We start from the raw sequence: 24,261 nt of genomic DNA, 5'->3' as shown, positions 1-24,261 counted from the left end.
AGAGGTAAAGAGAAGTGTGCCCATTATCAGTGGTACGTTGTTTGAAGTTGAAGAACAGCTGTCGCAGCTGCATCGTCCCGACGCCGAGCACCGGGATCGAGAGTGGAAAGCTCGACGCCGGCAGCTGGCCGACAAGCCAGTGACAGACAACGATGACGTAGCGTCGGCAAAGTCAAAGAAGAGCGTCACGGTCTGCACGGTGTACGCGCTGGACAGGACCGCCTCGGCGGGGCTGGGGGTGGTTGGGGGTGTTGTCGGTGTCGCTGGCGGTGGTGGAGGAGGCGGAGGAGGAGGAGGAGGAGGAGGAGGAGGAAGTGGCGGTGGTAGCGGGACGAGCATCGGGGGTGGAGTGCAGGGGGTGGTCGCCGGGATTTGTGGACCAGCGAGCGCGTCCCTCGCGGCGACAGATTACGTGACGGCGGCATGCTATCCCCCGGGACCTCAGCTCACCCTGACCGCCTCTCACCCTCAGCCCCACGTCGTTGATCCCGCGATGACGCCCACCTCGGCGCCGGTACCGACTCCGACGACGGCGTCGGGACCCAACAACCCGGTCGCCATGAGCCAACTGGGAACCGTCTATGCCACCAAAAGACGACGTCGAAATGGAAAAAGGTTGGTAACACTGTATCCCATTATAGTGGATAAATCACCATCAATGTATATATGCATATACAGTGTATGAATGTATAATGACTCATGTATCGAAAGTATTGGACATCTATCATAGAAAACTCTATTGATGCTGCAACGAAGCACGGCTGTTGTGATTATAATGGAGAAATACTGGCGCCACCTCTAAATAGATATTTTATTGTACGTCAGATACTTGAAAGCTAAGTTGAGATTAAATTATCTCCTACAAAGTATGTTAAGGTTAGGGATAATGTACAGTGGGGTCAGTCAGCCTGAAGCTGCTCGTATTTCGTTATTATACGAGTTTTTATCATTCGTCAACTAGCGCTAAATGAACTTGTGTGAATCTAAAATTATAGGAACGAATGATTCCGCGTCGATATTCTGAATAAGTATTATTTGAGACGAAGATGTACTTAGAAATTGCAAAATATTTATAGCAATGCATCTCCATTGCATAGTCATTTTAAATATACGATACGTGTTAAAAGCAACCCAGTTGAATATGGAGGGTCATTAACATAGCGAGTATAATTGGCTGTTTAAATATTTTTGCGAAATATATACTTGCACCAAATATCTTGTAGCTTCTATGTATATTTTCAGATTTGTTTCAAATTTTACCAATATCATTACAATAGTTGCGCCTCATTTTGCATAAAACACATAATATATTGATGAAAAGATTCTATAAATATTCAGATACTTTTGTGAGCAACTGGCAACTGTATATGCGGTAGGTACCTTATGATTTAAAGTAATAATATCTCAATTGGAATTTATCGAACCTATTTACGAAACTATTCCATCGAGATGATTTTCTATGAGATTAGAGTGCATGGTCGATGCTTTCATATGTAGCAATTTAAAGGGTAATTGACATTTTACTATGTCGATGGAGAACACTCTATCCACTCGTGTGCACGAAATGTCGCCGCATTTTATGCATTATGATAATGATGTCGCCTATATAGTTTACTAAATGAAACGAGAAAATCGTAGAACGAAAGTCGCGTATATACGGGTTTGATAAATTTCACTTTTCGTAAAGCGACGGCCGTAAAACCACGAAAATCACACCGAAGCGAACGTCGTTACGTTAATTGCAGCCGTTTCAGTAATTCAATTTATATCAAATTTATCTTCTCGTTTCTCTCCACACGTCGGCGTCAATTACCAACGTCTTACGTAATATATGACTAAAAAGGAAAAATAGCAATTGTCTGCACCACGAAATGCTGAATGCCGACGACATATTTCATACTTGTTTTCTCGTTACTTGGCTTCTAATTTGATTGTGTTCCCGTTGCTTGGATTATTCAAACGATCGTCCCCGCGCGTTTGTCGTGACTTACTCGTATATATGCAACCGGAATAAATCTGGAAAATAAGCTGAGTAGATATCAAGGTGGTGACTTCCCCTTGTTATACGCGTATAGATCTGTTGGAAGGTTTGGAAAACCAACGAAGGAAAGCGGGAAACGTAAGGGTGCTAATTTGTTAGCCATTCAAGAGAACGATAGGCCACGAAGTATCGTGACGCGGCGCATATACAATTCATGTGTCTAAAGCCGGTGCTAATGGGATCGAAGGAGGGTGTTTGCACGTGAAGCGCGTCCAATGGTGGACTTAACGTTCGCCAGTCGTTTCAAAGACATACATTTCATCCGATTTCAAGCCTCGAATAGTCTATAGGCAATGTTTTTCACATGAACACGATCGATTATGCGCTAACTCGACGGTTAGGTGTATGTATAGATCGTAAATTACAGAGCTCAACCGAGATTCGTCATTATTGCACCACGGCGGAACGCTAATAGGAGAATCTTTCATGTCGAATGCCTGTCCACTTTGTAATCGCTGCGATGTGATTGTCGTTGCCTTTGTAACTCTGTTTCTGGAACTTTGTCTCGTTATATTCTGAGATTCAGTGATCTCTTTTTAGACTCTGGATAATTACTCGTATGATTTCTTTCGCAATTTAGTGAAATTCATTAAGGAAACGTCGAATCAAAGTTTCGAATTTAAGAGAAATAAAATATTGAGATTTTCGATGTGATTTACATCTTTAACGATGGACATAGGAGCGTTGGATAGTTGAATAAATTAAAACAATATATCTTGGTGATTGCATCCGAAAGTTTGTACTTTTTTGTGTCTTTCCACGAACAAGCACAACGCGACGTGTTTGTATCGCGAGAATGGTGTTGGACATTTATACTCAGGAAAGTCGCCGTGTAAGATATACATTTTGGACGAGTTTAATCGTCACTTTACAACTATGTGTCGATACTAAACATTCTCGGAGGCACGCACAATCGACATTAGTAGTTTGTTATTCCGATTCGTATCTTTACGAAACAGAGATTTGTTTCGTCTTTTCCCTTTCGTGTCAAATATTTTATCTCTATTTTAGCTATTTTATCTGTAATATTTTATGAATAAAGTATTGGAAAAGAAAGTATTCCAAAACATGTGACGCGAACGCGACGAATATGGAGATAAAGCAAGGAGAACAGCGAATTTAAATTGAAAAACAAAGATGTCACGAAGACACCGATAAAACTTCAGTCTTCCTTGGATATTTCGTAATGGCTGATAGGATATTTTAAATAAGAAGGGCAACACGATCCGGCGACTTTTAATTCTCGCGGCGCGCGGCTACACGGAAATGTAGACGAGTGCACGCGTCTTGAACGCGACACTCGCGCTCGCACAGCTATCAGACACGCATAAATATAGTCGCAGGTACGCGCGACACACGATACATATACGTGTGTAATGTTCGATACATCAAGAGAAAGATAGACCGGGGATAACCGGTGCTAAGCTGACAGAGACGGAGTGCGGCACTGATTGCGAATAAGGGGAAGGCCTCTGGCCATGGAATATCCGCCTGAACTTTACTCGAATCGTTTGCATACGTTGCTCGTAATTAGTTGAGATATAGCCGAATCGGCCTAGCTTCGTCGCTTTCCTTTTTTCCCATTCTTTTTCATCGCGTGACGGTCAGCATCGTTGAATTAGCGAATAGAAATTTTTGGTAGTACGTTGATTTCCATCTTCCTTGGTCCGACGTTCGTTGCTCTTGTGGTTAACTGAGAGGGGTGAGTTTTTAGAAGATGAAATCTTAAGATGTTGGATAAAAGAAGCGTAGTTGAAAAAGTTGATAACCGAAAGAGTTTATCTTGCTAACGACGATGAATTGATCGTCTGTGTCGTTTATTTCTTTAATCTTTAACAATGTATGTGTAAGTTGAAATTTTTAACGTTTAAATCTTCAACATAGGTAAGTTTCAAGATAGAAATATTCGAAGGTGCGGTTTTGTGATATATCCATTAAAAAATAAAAAGGTTGTTGAAGGAAATATAGAAAGTAAAGCTGGGTATATCTGGCTGCTTACACCGGGCTTGATAATGTAATCTGAGACAGGCTCAGACAAATTGTCAAATATGACACTATCAATTTTAAACGTGAAAGGATTAATTTTCACGCAAATGTTGGTAGATGAACTTTTTGAGCGTCAAAAACGATATCGCACAGAAGGAAATTTATTGGGCCGAGTTTTACAATTATAATCACGATTATTTATCGATAACCGGCTATACATATTCATGACAGTATAACATACATAAAAAAGACGCGTGACATAATCGACCGATAGGGTAATTTAAACCAACAGCGCCGTTTTATTGTAATGACTCACGTTACCCGAATGTATTTTACATTTGTCGATATTTGTATTTCGCCGTATTACGTATATTTTTTTTTTTTCTCCCTCGGCTGATATGTCGGGGGTGAAATATACTTCTCCTTCCTGCGAAAGAACTCGCGGAATGACATTATTTCCTGGATTGCTAATTTGAATAAAACTCCGATTATCAAGGGGATAAAAACGTTCGACATGCTACTCAGAAGTTGAAGCTTTCTCGTATGAACCAAACCCTATTTTACTCGTTGTTTCGTAAAATGTCATTTAACCCTAGTGTGGTTCTCAAACTTTTTATGTTTATATAGAGTTGAAAATTCGAAAAAAATGCGAACATTAAATAGGACAATAATTGAAGAAAAATGTAGAAAATTTGTCGTTCACTGACAAAACAGTGCTAGACCAGAAAGCATTAAATCTTAATTAGGATTTTCAATATCATTTGACAGCACACAGCTGAATAAGTACGTACTCTAGAAACGTGCAAAAATTACTAAACATAGAAAGAATGTACATGTAATATGAAAAAGACGAAAAGTTTCTTGACGCAATTCTATAAGGACACAGTATCTTTAAATTTTCTTTTAAACGACCCAGTTAAACGACCCAATATCCTTTCTCAGAATCGAAGAAATTTTCTAACAAAAAACTAGACAGGAAAATACGATTTGCTGGAAAACAACTGAAAGAACGGGGTTAACTGCACGATCTTTCGTCTGCTTCGAGTTACAATCTCGTAAGAGAGAAGTAAAGAGTTTCATTTAGTGGGGTTGATCTCTCCTCGATCGTCTTCGATCCATAGAACATCCGACGATCGACGATCGTACTCGATTCGAGTTTCTTGACTCTGAGAGGAACTCGCCGTGCGATCAAAGGGATCACGGGCGAACAGCGTAATGGAGTTTTAAACGGTGTTTCGAGACGTACAGTCGACTATCCTCTTTCTCGTCGCTGCCCACTAGCTTCCCTTTGATACGATAAAGAACAGAGGAACAGAATGAGACCGACTATCCGGCAGAGAGTGGCCGCAGGGCGTTCTGTCTGGTTCGCTCTCTGCTTCTTCCTCGGCTTCTTCAACTCCTACGGATCCAAGGAGTCCTTCCCTCGGGCTCTGATGGTCCTAGGCAAACGTAAGTTTTAAGGACGCGCCACTTCTACGCATTTCCTCGGGCTACACGAGGGATTTTGACTCCTATGGCTTGATTTGAGACTTGGATGGATCTTAGAGATTTAGAATAGGTAGAACAGATAGAGTTTTTCAACGATTGTCTTCTTGTTTGTAAGTGGTTTGCGAATTTATTTAATCGTCTGGATTGGTTTGAGTGGATTTGAGTCTTAAGAATAAATAGGACTTTGTGCCATTTCTTTCAGATGTTGTATATTTCAGTTGGCCCGTTTGAATTGGAAGATCTCGAGCTGGAAGCGTTCGATTCGACAGCATTTTGTTTGATGGCGTTGAATTATTGGTGTTTTACTTGGAATTGGAAATCTTCAGTACAAAAGCTATCATACATTTTACTTTGTGACAGCTTCCGAGTGAAAGCTGTCGTATCGTATTATATAAAGTGAATTCTTTTATGATTGATATATAATAACTAGCAGCAAATATGAAAGTATTGTACCGAACAAACAGATCTTAACTGATACGTACAATTCTTTGAGACGCGAACTAAAAACCACAAAATTGTAGAGAAGACCGAAGGCTATTATGGATATTTGGGAAAATTCGTATTTCTACGAGAAGAACTGAAAAAGTCGAATCTAAACGTAGATTTGTTGGGATGATGTCTCGCAATTAGATACGGTGTCTTGGACACCGTGTAGATCCCGTAGTTTACACCTGGTAATTAACATCCTGTACGCGTTATACTCGCGACAGTGTTCAACGAGACAACATCAGGCAACGTAATTGCGAGAATCGCGGAAAAGCGACCTCCCGTTTAAACGTTCGATCGCTAACGATCGACGGGAAGGGATGGTGAGCGGAGTTTCCCCAAAATTCCCGAGGGTTCGGGGAAGAAGGTGGCCCGCGATACACGATGCTCACCGTGGCCTAATGACAGCAGCTTCTATAATTTGGAGTTTTTGAGCGAACGGCCAAATTACCGGCGAACGAAGGGATTACTGTTATTACATGCGGCCGCGGACTCAGTCGAAACCTGATTATACTTTAGTCAGTCAGTCTCTCTCCGGTCTTCACTCGTTCGACTGTCAGCTTCGTTCTTGTTCGGCTGAGAAGGGGCCCGATCTCTTTTCAAACGATCCATCAACTACGCACACCATCGAAATTCGCCGACTACTCGGATTCCTTTTCCCTACGCGAGTCCACTTCGCGCTTTTTTAGACCCTTAGATCCTTCCTTCTCTTACAAACTTTACACTCTTTCAAGTTCTTTTTCGGATTTTTAAGCTTTTCGTAGAATCCTTTCAAAGATCCCTCTCTCCGGTCTTGCAACGAGTTGGAAATTGCGGTTAAGTAGGAAATGGATATCACGAGATTTAGACCGTTCGAATGTTCGCGATACATTCTACCTTTTAATTACTCCGAGCCAGTCGGTCTATCGAATTCGTTGATTCTCTGATTTTTTGTCTTACGCGAGTTCATTCGAGTTGTTTTAGATTCTCATATCTAGACTGCGGATACTTATGCTTCTATAAGAACTATGGAAATGTACAAAGTGCGCATAATACGCGGAAATACAATAAATGTTTGTATAAATGTTACTTTTTTAGCTATCCGCGTAAAAATATGAAATTACATGAAAACCCGCGCTCTGCCTATACCTTTCCTTTCTCTTCCAATCTTTGGAATCTTGCAAGCTTTTCAGACCTTTTCCGAAGGATCCCTTCGAAAGTCTCTTTCTCGAGTCTTGCAACGAGTACGAAATTGCGTCCAGTGGGAAAAGGGTATCATGTGATTTCGATTTAGATGGATATTTCCGTTCGAATGTTCGCAACATGCTATCTTTTAATTACACCGGGCCAGCCGAAAGGTCTACTAACAGGCGGCGCATTCGGAAATTGCCAGAGCAACTAAAGAACCATTCACCAAGAGGTCGATGATTTCTTGATGGACAACAGCCATCGTGCCGGGTTTCGGCTGATTTGTTCTTAAGTAATTGCCGCGCATCCTTATGGTCTTCTAACGTGCGTTTATAGCCTTGTAATGAACCTGCTTCTGAGGCCTTTACTCCATTCAGCTGGCCAAACGTCTTCTGGACTCAAAGCCTCGCTCTCTACAGATTTTCAGACGGTGTCTTCTCGCTCTTGTATAAAATATAACAATTGTCCCACGTTTGAGGATTATTGAAATTACTTTCTATTCCCGTTTTGTTACCGGATTTCTCTCAATTTTTCGCGGAGTTTCGATTAAAAATACTAGTCGATCTCCGCGGTATCGCTCAGTGTTAGAAGACGGTACATTAGAAGCAAAGGTTCGACACATTACAATGTACGTTCCATTACAGTGAGCTGAGTTTATAGTTTTAAGAATATAATCGTTTGGTATTAACGTCTCATCGTTTATCTTTCTAAATTGATCGCAATGACGATTTTAACGAATATAATATATAATTGATGAATACTGTGCATTCTGACTGACAATTTGGTCGTGTAATTAATTTTAAATTAATACGGCGTGAGTCAAATCGCTGAGTGGTACAATACTTCATCGGTGCACTAGAAAAGAAGTGGCGCAATTAGGAAAAGTCAATTTTCCAGGAAATTGATCTGGAATCGAAATGGAATGAAAACTATTAGTTGGAATACTTTCGTGAGATGGTGCAGTTTGCTCATATTTGGCCCGAATGGAGTAACATTGGGAAGCATAGTTCACGGAAGAGACGAGAGTGCTCGTAGAGTCAGCGAATGGTTTAGATATCGTATGATCGGGGCAAGATTTAATTCCGTAGCCGAAGGAGGATATCGTTTACCTACTTTCTACGTCGCAGCGAGCACACGCTGTAATTTAATAGACTCCCCTCGCGTTAGTCGGCGCCGTGATGCGTTTCGCTCGTGCGAGAGATATGTATAGCCCGAGCCGCGACAAGACCATTATTGCTGGAACACTCATAACTCCCGTAACCAGCCACACCCAGCAGATTTAACACCTCGTATCCAATTATAACGATGCCCCGTGTCACGCGTATAATTGGTGCCCCATTACATATTGCCGTGTCGCTTCCGACCCTGGTCTTCGTATTCCAACTCCTTCGCGACGTTCACTTTTCGCTGTCTCTCAATTCGAGTCTCCTCTCGTTAAGAATGCTGGATATAGAAAATCATCCGATAATAAGAGGAGCTATACCGTAGAAAGTGTGCACTCACGTCTTTGTTAACTTTTATGCGAGGAACACAGAGGGTGATCGACAACAACTCGAACTTTGTTAATTTGTAACATGGTTGTACACGATTTGGTAGAATCGTAGAGGATTAGAAGATATTTTTGCGACCGTTTTCGGAGAAGTGGAACGTAAGTAGAAATTTCTTTTACATAGTAAAATATTATAACGTGGACTATAGGTACTTTGGATGTTTCTTACGCTCGTCTTTTATCAATAGTCGTTCATATTTGATTACTGTTGAATTTGATGCTAAGATCAAATGAATTAAGAATAATGATTATAGCATAATCGCCTTTCTGAATTTTCTGACGTACGAAATTAATCAGTGTCTGGAAGACATTAATAATTCATTCGCTATAATCAAATTTTTCTTTGCTCTTGGGGAAAAAGCTAGCGATTGCTTATCATTTCTCTTTTTAATGAGAATAGTAAACGTTTGGTAGCGATGCAATAATGTAATAATCAAGTGAGATAATCCAGTAACAAGCGTATAAAAGGAATACTGAAAAAGATATCGAAATATATGCACGTAATTTTCAAGTTTTATTACAAAGCATAAAAAATGTGAAATCATAGGAGGATTCCTTTTATAAGATTTTAAAGAATGATGGCTTTTGATTTAATACACTTCAGAAATTTCATGGAAATTACTTTCGGTTAAGAAATAATTACTCGTTAACTCCGCTCAAACATCATATCAAGCGTACTGTATCTTGCCTGTAATAGTTTCGCCACCAAACAAGAAGGAAACGTATTTCTTGAAAAATCCCTACATCACCTCGATCTAGATCTCATTTTTTACCACTCATTCTGAATTCATTGTCTGTAACAGCATTTTTCGTTGCCCTTGAAACCACGAAGCGAATATTGACAAATTATAAGCTGCAAGTCATAGATTTCCTGATTTTGTAATCTTCATTCAAATATTACAATCGGATAACTTATACTTTGGAAAGCTTATCGAAAATTGCAAGCAACTTAATGCGGGATTCGTGAACTTCCGTTGTTTCTTCAACTTGTATCAAATTCGTTGACATTACGATATTTATTGTTACCGATAATTTGTGACTCGATCGAGTCGTCAAATTTTATCAACGATATTACCTCAACCGCACCGGAAGATAATAACATAAAAAAAAGCAAAATAGTAAAATAACAAGAACATAAAACGATTTTCTCGCGTCCTTATAAAGGATTAACTCCGTTTCACCCGCAGCTCATTTCCAACAGGGATAAATGTTTGTGTTCCCATTCGAATCTCTGATTGTCTATTGTAAATAACGTCCGGTCCACGTAGAAACAAAGTTTCCACGAAGGATACCGAAAAGAGGGACGAAGGGAGGAGGGCGAGTCGATTAAACAATCGGCAGGACGCGCAGTGCATCTTCCACCCGCGATCAGGGCTGCTGGGCCCAAAGGGACCCCAGCCAGTGGTGAATGGGCCGCACAGCAAGGAATATCCGTCCTCGCGGTTACGGCACTGTGAATAGAGCCATAACGAAGTGAAACGTGCAGGTGAATTTATGCCGCAGGAACGGACGAGCGCTCCGACATCGTTCGCCTCGCCTTTCCTCTTTCGTCCGCTCGAAAAGCCTTCTGACGGTGCGGAAAAAAGCGCGCGGAATTAATTGAAGTTCCAACGACCGCTCGGAATTGCTCATTAAGCCTCGTTAACTGCCCTAATTTGGGGATCGTACGGATGACTGGCGGAAAATAATTCGCCCGTAAAAGCTACGAATCTTTGATTCAGGTTCTCGAGTTTCAGTTTTTCTCTGAAAAATTGTATCGGATATATTATAATTTTTCAATGTTTGTCACGGTATCTTCGAAGCGTCTAATTTTTATTTAATTTAGAAAGTTTCAGTTTGGAAAGGATTTTTGGTAGAAAGAAATAATCTTCTTGGCTGCGTAATCTTTAGAAATTTTCTAATGGAATAGTGAAATCAATTATCGTAAAGGAGGAAAGAGTATTATCGAGGGGAATGCATCGCGAGAAATGAGTGAAATACGCGAAAAGATCGATGACAGGCGAAGAGCGAGATGGAATCGGAGATTTCGTGGCGAAACAAGCGGCCCTGGCCACGAACGATGCACCGATCCGGCTTTGGGCCTGAGCTCGGGGCGAGCTGGTCCGGTACGGCGCTGTGTGTTTAACTATTCAATAATTCATCCCTCCATTCATCACCAGCCAAGTGTAAAATTTATCTTATTTTTATGTATTGGCCCCCTCCAGCTCGCCACCATGTATCAACTTCTTATTAGCCACGATTTGTTTGGCGCGCGCGGCATCCCGTCCTCTACCCTCCTCCACTAACCGATTTTTGTCCGTGTCCGGTAATAACGATGGCAATCCCTGCCGTTAAACCGTTTGATCGATCATCGATTCGAATTTTTTTCCATTGTCAGCCGTTCGTTGATCGTTCTTAAAATTCGTTCACCACTGGTTCCCAATCGCTATGGATTGGCGAACTAATACAGAGTGATGCAAAAGTAATACCAAATACAAAGATAATAATCCTGAAGTTTATTTTAAAATACTGTAGCGGATTATTGCATTTTTCACTCATTTTTGTACTTAGTTGTTTCTAAGGGATAACGATAAAACAATGAAACAACTAATTTTGTAATAATTTTAGTTGTTGGTAGTTTGAATTCGTTTGAAGTGGTTGTTATGTTAGTAGAATTGTGTTTTTGTATTACTTGGACTTGATTTGTTATTTTAATTATTTTCACGGCCGAGATATGTTCTTTACTAGTCGAGTATTGTATGTAACGTAAAATAAAGCTATTAAGAATAATGAAGCATAATTATTAGGTTGTGAATATTCATGCATACGTGGAAGTTTCATATTTCGATGAGCGTAACTAAAGAAGTAGAATTTAAAGAGAGATTTGTTCAGTTACTAATTACTTATTATAACAAGTATATCTGCCACGCTGTTTCCAGTTTCTTAACAATTATCATGTACATTTTTTCATAAACGTTTTTATACAAAATAAAGTTAAAATCAAATTTTCAACTTTCTCAACTTGTTCAATTTCTTATCGTCTTGTATGGTCAAACGCAGTATATCTACAAAAATATTTTTCTCATGTAAGATTTTAACTTTAAGATTGTGAACGATAAAGTTGCCGAAAAATGAGAGTTACGTTAATTCGTTAGGAGAACGCGCGAAATCGCAAAGGAGATATATATATTATACAGATGGATTTTATTTCGAATTTTCAATGAAAAAATGGCCAACTGAATTTCTTAATGGTCACCGGAATACGAAGCAGTCGGCATTTGGGTCGGCGAATATGGCAACGACTGGTTTCGCGTAACTGTTCATCAATCATTGAACTAAATGCGCATAAATTGCGCTAGAATGTTTTCCAAACGACCATCCTCTCGCCGATCTACTAAATCTTGCCAACAAAACCGTGGCAGGAAAACACTTTTTAAACGAATGCACGCCTTCTCTCTACCAAGCTATTAATTGTTTCTTGTACCTATCTACTTTAATGAACTGATATATTTATACCGTCCTCAGCCATGCATGGCAACTCGAACAGCTTATGGTAAAAAATATGTTAAAAAAGGGTCAATCTCTGTAATTTCACTTTCTTTACTGTTGCTGACTTTTTGTATACCTTTTATTATAGAAGTAATTAAATTTAGAGCTGAAAGTATATATTTCTCTGAGTTTTTGAAAGTGATATTCAAAATGGAAACATTATATTTTAAATTAAAATCTATTTTCGCATGTAGGATAACTTCCTATGAATGATCGATTCTCATGGAATCAAGTAGTGGTCAAATTCACGTACAGTTTTAATGAGTTGACAAACTCGATTTTCTTTCTATTTCGAATCCCTCTGACTTCGTTCTATTATCACAGATTACCACTCTTACTAAATTCATCCATAATACATAAGAAATTGTTTCATACGTTCCAACTGATCAAAATCGAATGAAACAAAGTACGTGTTAAGCTCAGCTCGGCGCTAAGCTGTCAATAAGTAATATCTCCTTTTTTCACAAAAAAAAAAAAAAAAAAAAAAAAAAAATGGCCCATTTTCCGCTCCACATATCGGTACATGCATATTTTATTATCGGTCAGTACAATGCAAATCAAAGGACGGAATATATTCCTTGAACTGATAACCAGTTTGGTCCACGCACCGGTTCAGGTCCTCGATCAATCGACCGTGTTTTCGAAGCAGATCGTGCACGCACGCGCGTATCTGTTTAAGAACGTCCTTCTTCGAAGCGGCCTCTGTGTAATTACGATCATCAAGCCCTCTATCCTCGCGGTGAGAAAAACGGATGCTTGAAAAACCAAATGACAGCCTCTGGTGACGTAATGACAATGAGGTGGCCGCCTTCTGGCACCGGAAGTACCTGCTACTCGAGGACCAGGCACCAGCGGTCGGTGTCATACGCCATATCGTCTTCTTTTTTTCTCTCTCTTTTTTCTCTCTTTTTTTCTCTCTTTTTTCTTTTTATCTTTCTCGGTGCGTAACGAATAAATGGCTAAATTGCCGAGGAACGAGGCTAATTATCGAGCTTCGTGGAAAAAAACAAGGATCGGTCGGTTTGCGTATACGTTCGGTCAATTTTGGAAGTTCGACTAGCATGATTACTGGCTTTCGGGATGAAACGTCCGACGATTTCCTTCGAACTGACAGGAGGAAACGTTCTAGGGGTGAATGGAAGCGGATGTGCACGTCTTAGGGATACGTTTGGTTCGGGTATCGAGCTCTAGAACTATGGCGGAATAGAATAATTTTGTTTATCTGGACTGCTTTTATCGCAATGGACTTTTAGTTAATTCGTTTGCTTGTTGCTACGTAAGTCGTTATTATACGTGAACGAAAGGTACGTATAATAGGTAGAGTGCGGCTATTTATGCAGATGCATATCTCCGTGAATGTAATTTAGAAAAAATGAGACCTGAGTAGAGAAGAGAGTTGTTTTATTCAGTAAAAATTATAAGGGATATTACACTTCCGATATTTTACCTATCTTTCCGTATTATGTGTACGCTTCGTATTTCTCCCACAAACGCATCAAAATTTGCAGTCTAGTAATAGGTAATGGCGAAAATTGATGAATTTCTTATTGCATGAACTCCAATTATGTAGTTCATCTCTCGGGGGATTCAAATAATGGAATTCTCTACTGTATGCTACTTTCATCTAGATATGTATCTGTAGATAGGAATAGTATTCTTCGTGTTGTACATCTGTTTTTAATAGGGGGTTTCAGGATTGAAAGTTTAATTAATAAGGAAAAGAGGGAAGGGAAAGGACGCATGTACCGTTTCGAGGAAGCGGGAGGATGTAATTTCGTGGAATACGCGAAATAATTATCGAAACAGCGCGATACGAGGGCCGGTGTTCCGCTATTTCGTGTAATTAGTTTGTCGACGGTATCATTAGTTCGAGTATCGTTGTTGCTCTTCCTTCGTGGACCTTCATTCGATTCGCACATTGTGCCTCGTGTTCGCTGGTCGGTATATCCTGACCTCTTTTCCCGCTGCCAAGGTGTGGCTGCATTTTCAGAACACGATGAAACCATACCGTCGCAAATCGACTCGCGTTTCGATTCTCTTCTTTCGATCCAGAAGAAATATCAGCTTGAACTTTTTTCAGTTATAATTCATCCTGAGAATTATTCATCTATTAGCACGAAGAGAAAAGAATAAATAAAGTTGACGTCCAAACGGAGGCAACCGTCCAAGTTTTAAGTTGTTTACAATCATTACAAGTACCTTCAGAATTCATTTTGGAATTTATTATTATTTATGTCACCTAAAATAAGCCATCTATTTTTCACAACGAATAAAAGGAGATAGATTTAACCGCCTATTACAATTATACTATTTAACTTATAAGAAGCACGTACCAGTTTAGAAAAATTATTCTACTGCCGTTCATAATAATAAAAAACGCACATAAACGATATTTTATGAAACAATATCGATCATCGTCATGTCAAAACAAAAAGAACATTGTCTCGACTTTAAAAGAAACATAACTTTGTTATACGTTAATGAATAGCGAAGCGGTCAATTATTTTCTACTTCAAACCACTTTGCTCAAAAATTAACTTTTCTCAGTCGCATCGCTGTTGATGCACAAAACAGTGAATAAGTTAAGGGCTTCTCATCTCGCACATCATCTCACAGCTCATCTCATAGCTCATCTCATAGCTTCAGAAAGTTTTTATCGTAGTTTTTCTACGACCTATCAGACCTTGGCGAGGCAAAGCGGCTCCCGGTCCTGGACAAGTTGGTCAGGCCGTCATCGTCGTCGCTGCATCCCCTTCATTTCGCTATCCGCTCGTTTCGGTAGAATTTGCATTCAAGGAACGCGAAATTGGGCGGTGCAAAGATAGAGCTAATGCACGCGGGGCGGACCACCGCGCCGTATAAACACAGGGTAGTCGATGCCTTTCTGGCTTCATCATCTTCGCCCTGTGTATACGCGGTTGCGTTCGACTTTCCACCAGGTTGATGCGCGGCCCGCGAGAATTGCGGGATCGCGAGATTGCGAGATTGCGAAATTGCGAACTCCAGCAACGTTTCAAGTTCTCTACCACAAAACTGCTATTCTCTATTTTTCTATCGATGCACGCCTTACATATCGTTAGATACTCTCTTCTTCCTTTGAAAGAAATTTACGCAAAGCCTGCAATTTACGACTACATTTTTGCAAATCATTCTCTCGGAACGTGTAATGAAATTACTAAATTAAATACAATATCATTATCGGTACAACGCACGTGAAGAAACGAGTCTAATTTTCAGTTTCTACGGACTTTCGTATTTTACTTTGAAAAAAGCACAGAAAAACGCAAATCAATAATTATAGTTGCGTATACAAGATAATGTTTTATTTATTTTGCTACGTTGGAAAGCTCGATCATAAAAGAGTCAAGAGTTTCTCTCTATATCATTTCCGAATGGAGTGATTAATAAGCGATTCTTCGTCTCAAACTTTTCCGGTATTAATATCGCCCATGTTCCACGAAATGTTCGTTTGCTACTCTATTAACGAAAGTAATATTTAAACAGTTTTTTTTTTTTTTTTTTTGTTATTTTCAATCACGAAGATTCCGTGTTGCTTTTGTCGGGATATTTTTATACGATTGTAAGTTTGCTCGTTAATTGGAAGAACCCAAAGGACCTACTAAGTTGCGCATAAAAAATCCATGGAAATTACCAATTACGGCGTAACGTGACTTTTTAAAGAGGCAGCATCGGGCAACGAGCTGGCGACTCGTACGAAAAAATACGATCGTCTTGTCAGAAGGATCGCGTGACGTAGTTAGTTGGTACTGATCGTCGAGGAATTAAATGTTAAGATCGAGATGACAGTGTATTAAAGCGTTTTACGATAAACATTCGGTCGCCGTAGGGAAGATGGAATCCTCGTGCACGGTAGGAATTAATTAATGAAAAGACGACGCGCTACAGATTGGCGTGAAATTGCCGGTTCAGCGGGGCCGAATTCGCGGTAAATACCAATATTCTGTCGCGGTCGGAATTTCGAATAAATATGAACGCGTCGATCAACGTATCATTTCTATGCTAATGGTACCGATACGCCGCCGCCGCCACTCTGGTATTGCCTGCTTAAAGGCCGATTTACACGTACTTGAATGCCGGCCCGTGTTGCGGTTTTGTAATTACGGCAGCGTAATAAACACCGAATAACAATCGGACTCGTTTTCCCCTATTAGTTCGCTACAGTTGCAAAAACAAGGATCTGTGAAACGAGCTCTTTCCGATACGTATTATAGGCGAAACAACAAGTTATAGCGGCTAATGGCGCCCGGTTCGGTTATTTTCATAAGAAAATTGTGACAGTCTGTCGAACAGGCGAAATAACAACCTTCGTGTGTTTTTGTCAAGGCAATCAAATTGACAAGGTTTTGACGAAAAAGTGGTAATTTGTATATTTTAAAGATGATTTCAGAGAAAACGTGGGAACTGTGTTATTATGGTATCGAATAAAAGGTAGTCTGGTACTTTTGAAAAGTTGCGAGTAGACAAAAACGATTATAAAACTGCCATTTCCATCGTTTTCGATATCCGACGATTGTTTGAAAATATCTACAAAAAGCCCACGCATGTACCATCGATATTCAGCCATCGATAGCCCGCAACAAAACAACTCGGAACATCAAAAGTAACATTAGCCGCAGTCTGCATCCTCGGTTTGATGGCCAGCTTTTATCCGATACGCCAATTTGTTGGTCGAACACACCGGAGACCCTTAGGTCCAAATGTGTATCCGGAGATGGGCGAAACGTGCGTTGCACGTTCGAAAAGCCGGTGATCAAGGGTAAAAATGAAGTCTTCTCTCCCGCGCAGACTTGTCTCCTGGTGATATGTAAATTTCTGCGGTGCATATCGCTGTTACAAATTCGAAGGCAGACCTGGAGGGGGAGGGGGAAGAGAGATCGGCCCGTAGCCCCAGCGCCGACTGTGTAGACGTGTAATCTTCGGAGCTAGCCACTAGGCGGGGTAATAACACGCTCGCGATCACAACGTCGGGGTATCAAGATGCTAGCCAGCGGAGCCGTGCACGTAGCGCGAAATCGGTAGCAAGTACCTAACAGGTGAAGAACTCGGAGTGATTTTCTCTTATGGTGTGCTCGACCGGGGCCAGATCGGCGTGTTAGCGGCGTTTATTTTAACCGTTTCGAGCCGCGATACCGATTATTACGATATTACCGTAGGTGTGTCGCGAGTCTGCGGAATTGAATGTCGGCCGATCGGTCAGCCGAGGCTTCGTGGGAGAGATTCGAGATTTGCACAAGAATTGCATCCGTTGAGAATCTCAGAACGATTCACTGACAGAATTTTTAAGGAAGCTCCGGAGATACCGAGAAGAGAAAGAAACGGATTGGCTGCAAGGTAAAAGAATGAGCAGTGGCAAGGGAAAGGTCCTTCAGTAAAGTTTTATGCGCATTGTAGTGACTGTGTGCGATTAGTATAACCGTGTTTAAGTAGGTTGAACAATTTTTGGTCAACCAATCGAGTCCATTTAATTCGAATAATATATATATATACATACACTTGGTACGTTATTTAAAGCGACCATATTAAATTCCAAATTTTTATGCGGTACATGTGTGTTTTGAGTAATCAGATTTCAATATGTTAATTTAGACGTTTTTGCGAACAGGTTAGCTTAATCGTTGGCGAATGTCCGTGTCATTTAGATAAACGCGTGGACAGTCTCTGTTTAAAAATTTCAACTTAAATTGCTGAAGTGGGTCGACTGATTGTCAGTCGATGAAGCAAAAATTACTTAATGTAAACGCAGTTTATGCGACAAGATTGTCGACAAATTCACGTAAAGAGACTTCCTGTCCCCACAAAAGATCAAGTACGTGATCGTCATATCGTTTTCCCTCGCGTGCCGTAGAAGCATCGTTCGCGGCTTGAAAAACGCGCCGCGCGCCCGCTGCGCCCGTAATTTCGGAATTCTTCTAACAGTGTAAACGCCCACTTGATGTTTTCGATATCGTGTAATCGTACGGAGCGGCCTCGCGGGACAATATTATGTGCCGTAACGTTCGTATAAATTTTCGAGGGCGAGGTGCCGCGTTTTTGCCGGTCGATCCGTATTAATTAGCATAATTTCAGGCGCGCTGTCGGCTGGCAGGTGGGACAAGAGCGAGCTCGTTTCCGGCAGCCGCCGCCGTCACCCAGCGACTTGATTTATTTAATAAAATTACAGACAGAAGAAAAAACGCGCTCCCGGGCTCACGTACGCGATCGCGACGCGATACGAACAGGATCCGTGGATCCCTGATCGATACTTAACAAAATAACGGTAATGAGAATAAATTGAATAGCATGGGTAAATAACGCAGGGTAATGCGAGTAAATTAACGTGCCGGATCAAACGAAAGTAATAATTGATTACGCTACACGAGTTATTGGTATATAATTGATGCATGAACAACGTAATTACAATACGTACGAAGATGTTATAATCGATCAAAGGAAACCGAATGATGCGATGATGGGTTGATTGTAGAAATTGTTGTACCTCTGTTTGTTGGTGGCAGTATGCTTATGGGAAATGAGATGAAACGATGAAATCACGAAGAAATTATTAATATATTAAAGTAAAATACATAATATATAAAATTGCCTGTTATTCTCTCTAACATTTTGAAAGAAATTTTAGAAATTTCTTTTCCTACTAAAAATTCTTACAATCGCTTCTTAAATAATCTGCATCAATTATCGTATATTTTATGACATTACTAGTTGTCTTAATATGTATTTAAGAACAAAGACATATTTTCTCAATTGTCCAATAAGGATCAGCATATATTATTTTAGAGATCTGTTGACTGCCGTATTTATTACAGTCGCTTGAGATGGAATGGAAAATACGTATCTGTTTATGTGTGTGAATAAGCAGGTTCCTTTGTCAGTTCGATGGACTTTCGTGGAAGGGTATTAAGATCGACATCGATTCGCAGAGAGAATGAAATCAATTTATCAGCCGGGCTGCCCGGGCTGACGAATGCGTTTCTGAACGAGGCAACACCCACGCGCGGGCCGGTCGCGCGATCAATGTTGTCAGCGTAATTAATTCGCTGGCATTACGCACACAGCAACTCGCGAACGATTAACAAATCGATTTATTTCGCGTGTGTTGAGGCCTCGGCTTCCAAACCCGTGTCTTTGCGCAATTGTTCAATGCGACACTGTGAAATTTATCAGCGACAGCGTTATCGGTATCGATCGTAATTTTTGTACGTGGATGAGTTAAATGGAATTAGTTAAGATTCGACAGCTTAAAATTTAACCTTCAAGTTTATACAGAATAATCGAACTTGTACAGTTACTTGTATAAGACGCTATTTGTACGGACATGCTTTTTAATATGCCATGCAGAGGAGAAGAACGTAACATGTTCATTTTTGTTAATTTTTTTGGTAGTTTTACGAATATAAGTTCCTCGCAGATAGGTGATAAGTCTATGAAATGTTAAATAACTGTACTTTACGGAGAAACGCCGCTCTAAATGATAAGAAGAAAAGCGAAAAAGAAATAGGCATGAATGGACAAGGAAAATTCGTACGTATTTTCTTCCATTCGCGTTTATTCCAATTGTTTTTGTCATCTGGTAGTCGATCGCTTGAAAAATCGGCCGCTTTTAAGAATAATCGGTAGACGCGGTTGCAACATGATAGTCGCGCAGCGGTGTACGCAACAGTTACGCGACCGATCCGGTGTCGCCATTTTAGAGATTTTTCCGTTAGTTTTTTTTCTTTTCGCTCGAATCTCTATGCTTTCCATCTACTTTCCTACGTTGCTCCTACGATTCTCGAGAAATCTTTAGTTTAATCGTAATGCCATAACATCCGCATTAACATAATGAATAGATTACTCATCATCGAAGAACTGATCCTAAATTTTTTGGTTAGTAGTGTACAGTGCACACCTAATAGGCAAAAATATACACATTTTCCAAAATATAGTACTCTCTGTAGTATTTATTAGTAAGTAAAATAAATTTCTACCTAGCTTCTATCTTTCCAATTCTATCCCCAGAAGATTAATTTGCATATATATGTCTACAATCTACTAATATTGTATCCGAATTATGGAATTAATAAAAGAAACGGAGTTGATCGGTTTAACTTCTGTTTATTCGTAGATTCGAGCGCGCTGCTTCTCGTTGGAGATTTCAATGCCTGGATACAGTCTACTAGACACGATCGTGTTCGATTTTTCATAAGACAAATCTTTGTCAATTTCCTCCGGACATTTTCTCCGATCCTGTTATAAAACTTCATTTAATATAAACGATCAATTTCCAATTATCTGTTGCTCGATAAAAGCTTAAGTACATCCACCAGCGAACCCCGTTATCTTCGTCAAACATCTCAGATAACAACGTCATCGTTCGGACATGTAGTATCTGCCATTGAAGAGCAAACCGAAGCAAATGGATAGCTATTAAAAAGCAAGCGGCGAGGATGGTCGGATAAAACGCGTAGCAGGTGTAACATAAAATGCAACGGGCTTTGGTAGAAGAGAACTCCAGTTTAGGTTCAGCGAACGACTCGAGTTCCAGCGCGAGAAAGAGTCGCGTTTCGCGAATCGGAGGAGTACCTTTACCTGGGCTGGCCTGTTGCAGGAACTGCAATGACTGCTATACGATCTACATACCAGCTAATAGGTGTAGCTAACCGGAAAAAGAGAGTCACTCGACCATTCGATGTCCGTTTGTTTACATAGACGTGAGTGGCGTGTGCATTTTTACAGGGAGGATCGGATATCGGGGCGTCGAGTTAAGTTACAGTTGGCCTTTTCTCTCCTTTCTATCGTTCCCTTCTCTTCTAAGCTTCTCCCTCTCATTCTTCTAACACTTAACCCCTTCCCTTTTACTTTTTGTTATTACCTTGTTTTTGGTTAGTAAACGATGGAAATTTGTTGGACGATTCGCATTCGATGTCAGCAACATTGATATTGTACTTTACGATGTTCCATTTTTGCCTCAATTTCTTTACGCTAGTTCTAGTTTGTGAATCTTCTTTCTTTTGCTGATTTTAACAAGTTTACTAGCTTTGCTAATTTACACACGTTGATCGAAGCTATTTCTATATACTGTCATTCTTATTGGATCTTTATGAAAACTTTATAAAAAAAAAGAGATACGAAAATGGATAAACGAAACTCGAAAGATCGTTGAGAAATGTTCGCAGAAAATTCTGTAAAGGACAAGAGTTTCTTAAATATTACGTTGATTTTCTTCTTGGACAATAAAAATTGAAGACTAGTCATGTCTAAGATGGGGGAAGGACAGTGATTCTATTAAATGCCCGATGATTTTCCAACGAGTGGTCAGAGAATGTCCGACTTACCGACAAATTGTCCAGTCTGGACGTAAGTAATTTAAATTACATCCTCGATTACGAAGTCCAGAGACGCGTGGGACGGCGAAAGTCTGTCACTGGTGTGCTCTAATCGCGATATAGTCGCAAACTTTCCAGCCTTTCGTATCTCCCCCTACTGCAGTTGAGGAGGGAATTGCAGTTGTATCGCGACGTGATTGTTCAGCGTCAGTTCGCTATCGATTATTGTTATTGCAGCAGCTTGTCGGTGGAAAATAGACACGACATGCACCGAAAGGTGTCTATAGTCAGGAAAGTGTAAAGAATTGATCACTGTGTTTCCTCACGACATATTTTCTCTTGTATGTTTTCTGGACAAACTTTTCTGTGCCTAATAAACCTTGATATCGTGGAACTTTGGAAGTAATTAAATCGTCTGATTACTTGCATAAAAATTTTCTTTCGATTGTATCAAACGTGTATTTTTAAATAAAATTGCGTAAAGAAGTCTTTTGTCGTATTTGATTAAATTGACACGGAATAAAGGCGAAATGGAAACTTCAAACGAAAGAATGTTTCCGGGCTTTAAAAACGTGTGTTTCAAATGACATTAAATGCAAATAAAAATGTTGTTTATCGCAGGCACTTGATTAAATTTAATAGAGAATGGAAACGAAATTGCAAATGTTTTTAAAGAATAAAGAGTAGGTTGATTACACGTAATTAAGTTGGCTGTAAAAGATTGAGATCGCTGGTTAAATGTTATTTTTGCAATAAATTCTGCTGGAATGTGGTCGGACGTTTGGTGCAACGACACTTATGCTTTATGCGTTCGATACGACGGTGCTTTTCATTAAATCGATATGCTGCATTGCGCACGTTGTTACACGATTCTGTGCTCTTTATATTATACACAATTATTACACGTCGTTGTATCACTGAGAGCTGCTATACGTGGTTACGTATGTTTGCAGTCCTCTTATGACACATTGTCACGAAACATGCGAACCGTTACCATTGTTTGTTGCATCGTTCCTTTTATTCGTCTTCCTCGCGGCTGATTCGGTTTTGAAAAATTGCGTTAAGATTACTTATGTCCACCCCCGCGATTTCTTTACTCTTGCTTTCTTATTAAACGCATCTCGTCATATATCTCTTCGTTTGGAAGAAAGAAAAAAAAAAACAAAAATAAAATTCAGCTGTGAAATATCGCGCTTGAACGAAATAACGTTAATTACGTAAATCTTTCGATGCAAGTTTAACCAAACGTATAATATAAATATTCAAAGAAATAATAACCCTTATGCAAATTTTTCTACCAAGAGATCCAAGAAGAAGAAAATAAAAGCTGGAAAAATATTCCTGGGAGCGGAATAAAAATCGCGCCAATTTCTCAATGAAAAATGAGATGCCAACCAGAAGATACAAATAAAAGGTCGGCTAAAAAATTCCTCGAATGTGAATAAAAATGTACTCGAGTCTTTCTACTATCTGTCGCAATATAACTCTTAATAATCGAATTTAATTTCCTTGAACTTATCGGGCAGTGAGCCGTGAGTCGAACTGGCAAAAACGATTCTCACGTTGCATTTTGTGGACGCGGGCGCGAGCGCGCTCTTGCCCGCGGTTTGTTGGCGCCTTACGGTGGAACAGTTTTGGAATTAACCCATTAGCGCTAATGAGGGAATCTGAAGTCAATTAAGCACGCCGTGATAATATGGGACCGATAAGCGAGAAACCGATGAATATGCAAACTATCGTGCGGCCACCTGCCACATGCCTTTTCTTAGAGGCCGCGGCCGAGGAACGCGCGTGCACACACGCAGAGGCGTCGAATTTTCACGGAATTGGTATTATACATATCGAACGAGATGCGAGAGTACACAGATTGTGACATCGTGATAACTTTTTCTCTTTGTGCCTGTAATTTATCTCTGTTACCTTTCGATCGACCGAGAGTGCTTGTTTTAACGAATCATCTTAATAACGAGAAGATAGGACATATATAGCGGTGGACGAGATTAGTATTTTTATGTATGACGTTGCTACCTTTTATGTTAGATAATTTTTATCGTGGAATTTTTCCGCGGCCCTAACTTATCTCCGTTACTTTTTGATGAACCGAAGGTGCCTTGTTTTAACATATTATCCTAACGACGAGCAGATAGAATGTATAGTGGTGGACGAACCTAAGTTGTGAACAGGAAAAGATTAATTATATTCATTCGTGTATACTGTATTTAGTTGTGCAATATATTTCAATTCAGCAAATTTCATTATTAGGAAACTAGGGAATCGTGTTGAAGAGTCATTTATGAATACAGAAGTGTTACGTTTTAATTAGATGTAGATAACATTAAAAAAAAAAAAAACTTATAATTCAGTTCCGTAAATGTCCGATTTTTTGTTGCAGGTAAGTGGTCACAAATTTCCTCGCATAGAATTCTTGTCCGTAAGTCGGGTAAGCTTATTTAGTTATTTTACAACTGTCACGTTAGTGTTAATATTTACATATTTCAATATACTGCGCGAGTACACGGTTGATTTATACATTAACTTTTTTCCTCTGTCGATAACGTTCGATCTCTCTATTCGAATTCGATGATTTACGTACGCCGCACTCGAGAAATATATAAATATTTATCCCGAAAGATAACGACATTATATTTCACTAGATCGAGATAAATCCCAGCGGAATTGAAATATCAAATTAA

The 24,261-nt window shown here is 39.9% G+C and overlaps 1 protein-coding gene across 2 annotated transcripts in view; it reads left to right on the top strand.

Moving 5' to 3' along the window:
* Window positions 1–336: 336 nt before the first annotated feature.
* The window catches only part of Ss (aryl hydrocarbon receptor spineless), a 158,999-nt gene continuing 135,074 nt past the window's right edge, over window positions 337–24,261 (top strand). For both annotated transcript variants that reach the window (XM_072015332.1, XM_072015331.1), the window contains exon 1: window positions 337–615. In XM_072015332.1, the coding sequence (XP_071871433.1) occupies window positions 494–615 (122 nt within the window). In that variant the 5' untranslated portion in view covers window positions 337–493. The remainder of the gene's footprint in view (window positions 616–24,261) is intronic.

Source organism: Bombus fervidus, chromosome 13, assembly GCF_041682495.2.
Source record: "Bombus fervidus isolate BK054 chromosome 13, iyBomFerv1, whole genome shotgun sequence".
Classification (NCBI taxonomy): domain Eukaryota; kingdom Metazoa; phylum Arthropoda; class Insecta; order Hymenoptera; family Apidae; genus Bombus; species Bombus fervidus.
This window is presented reverse-complemented; position numbering and strand designations above follow the sequence as displayed.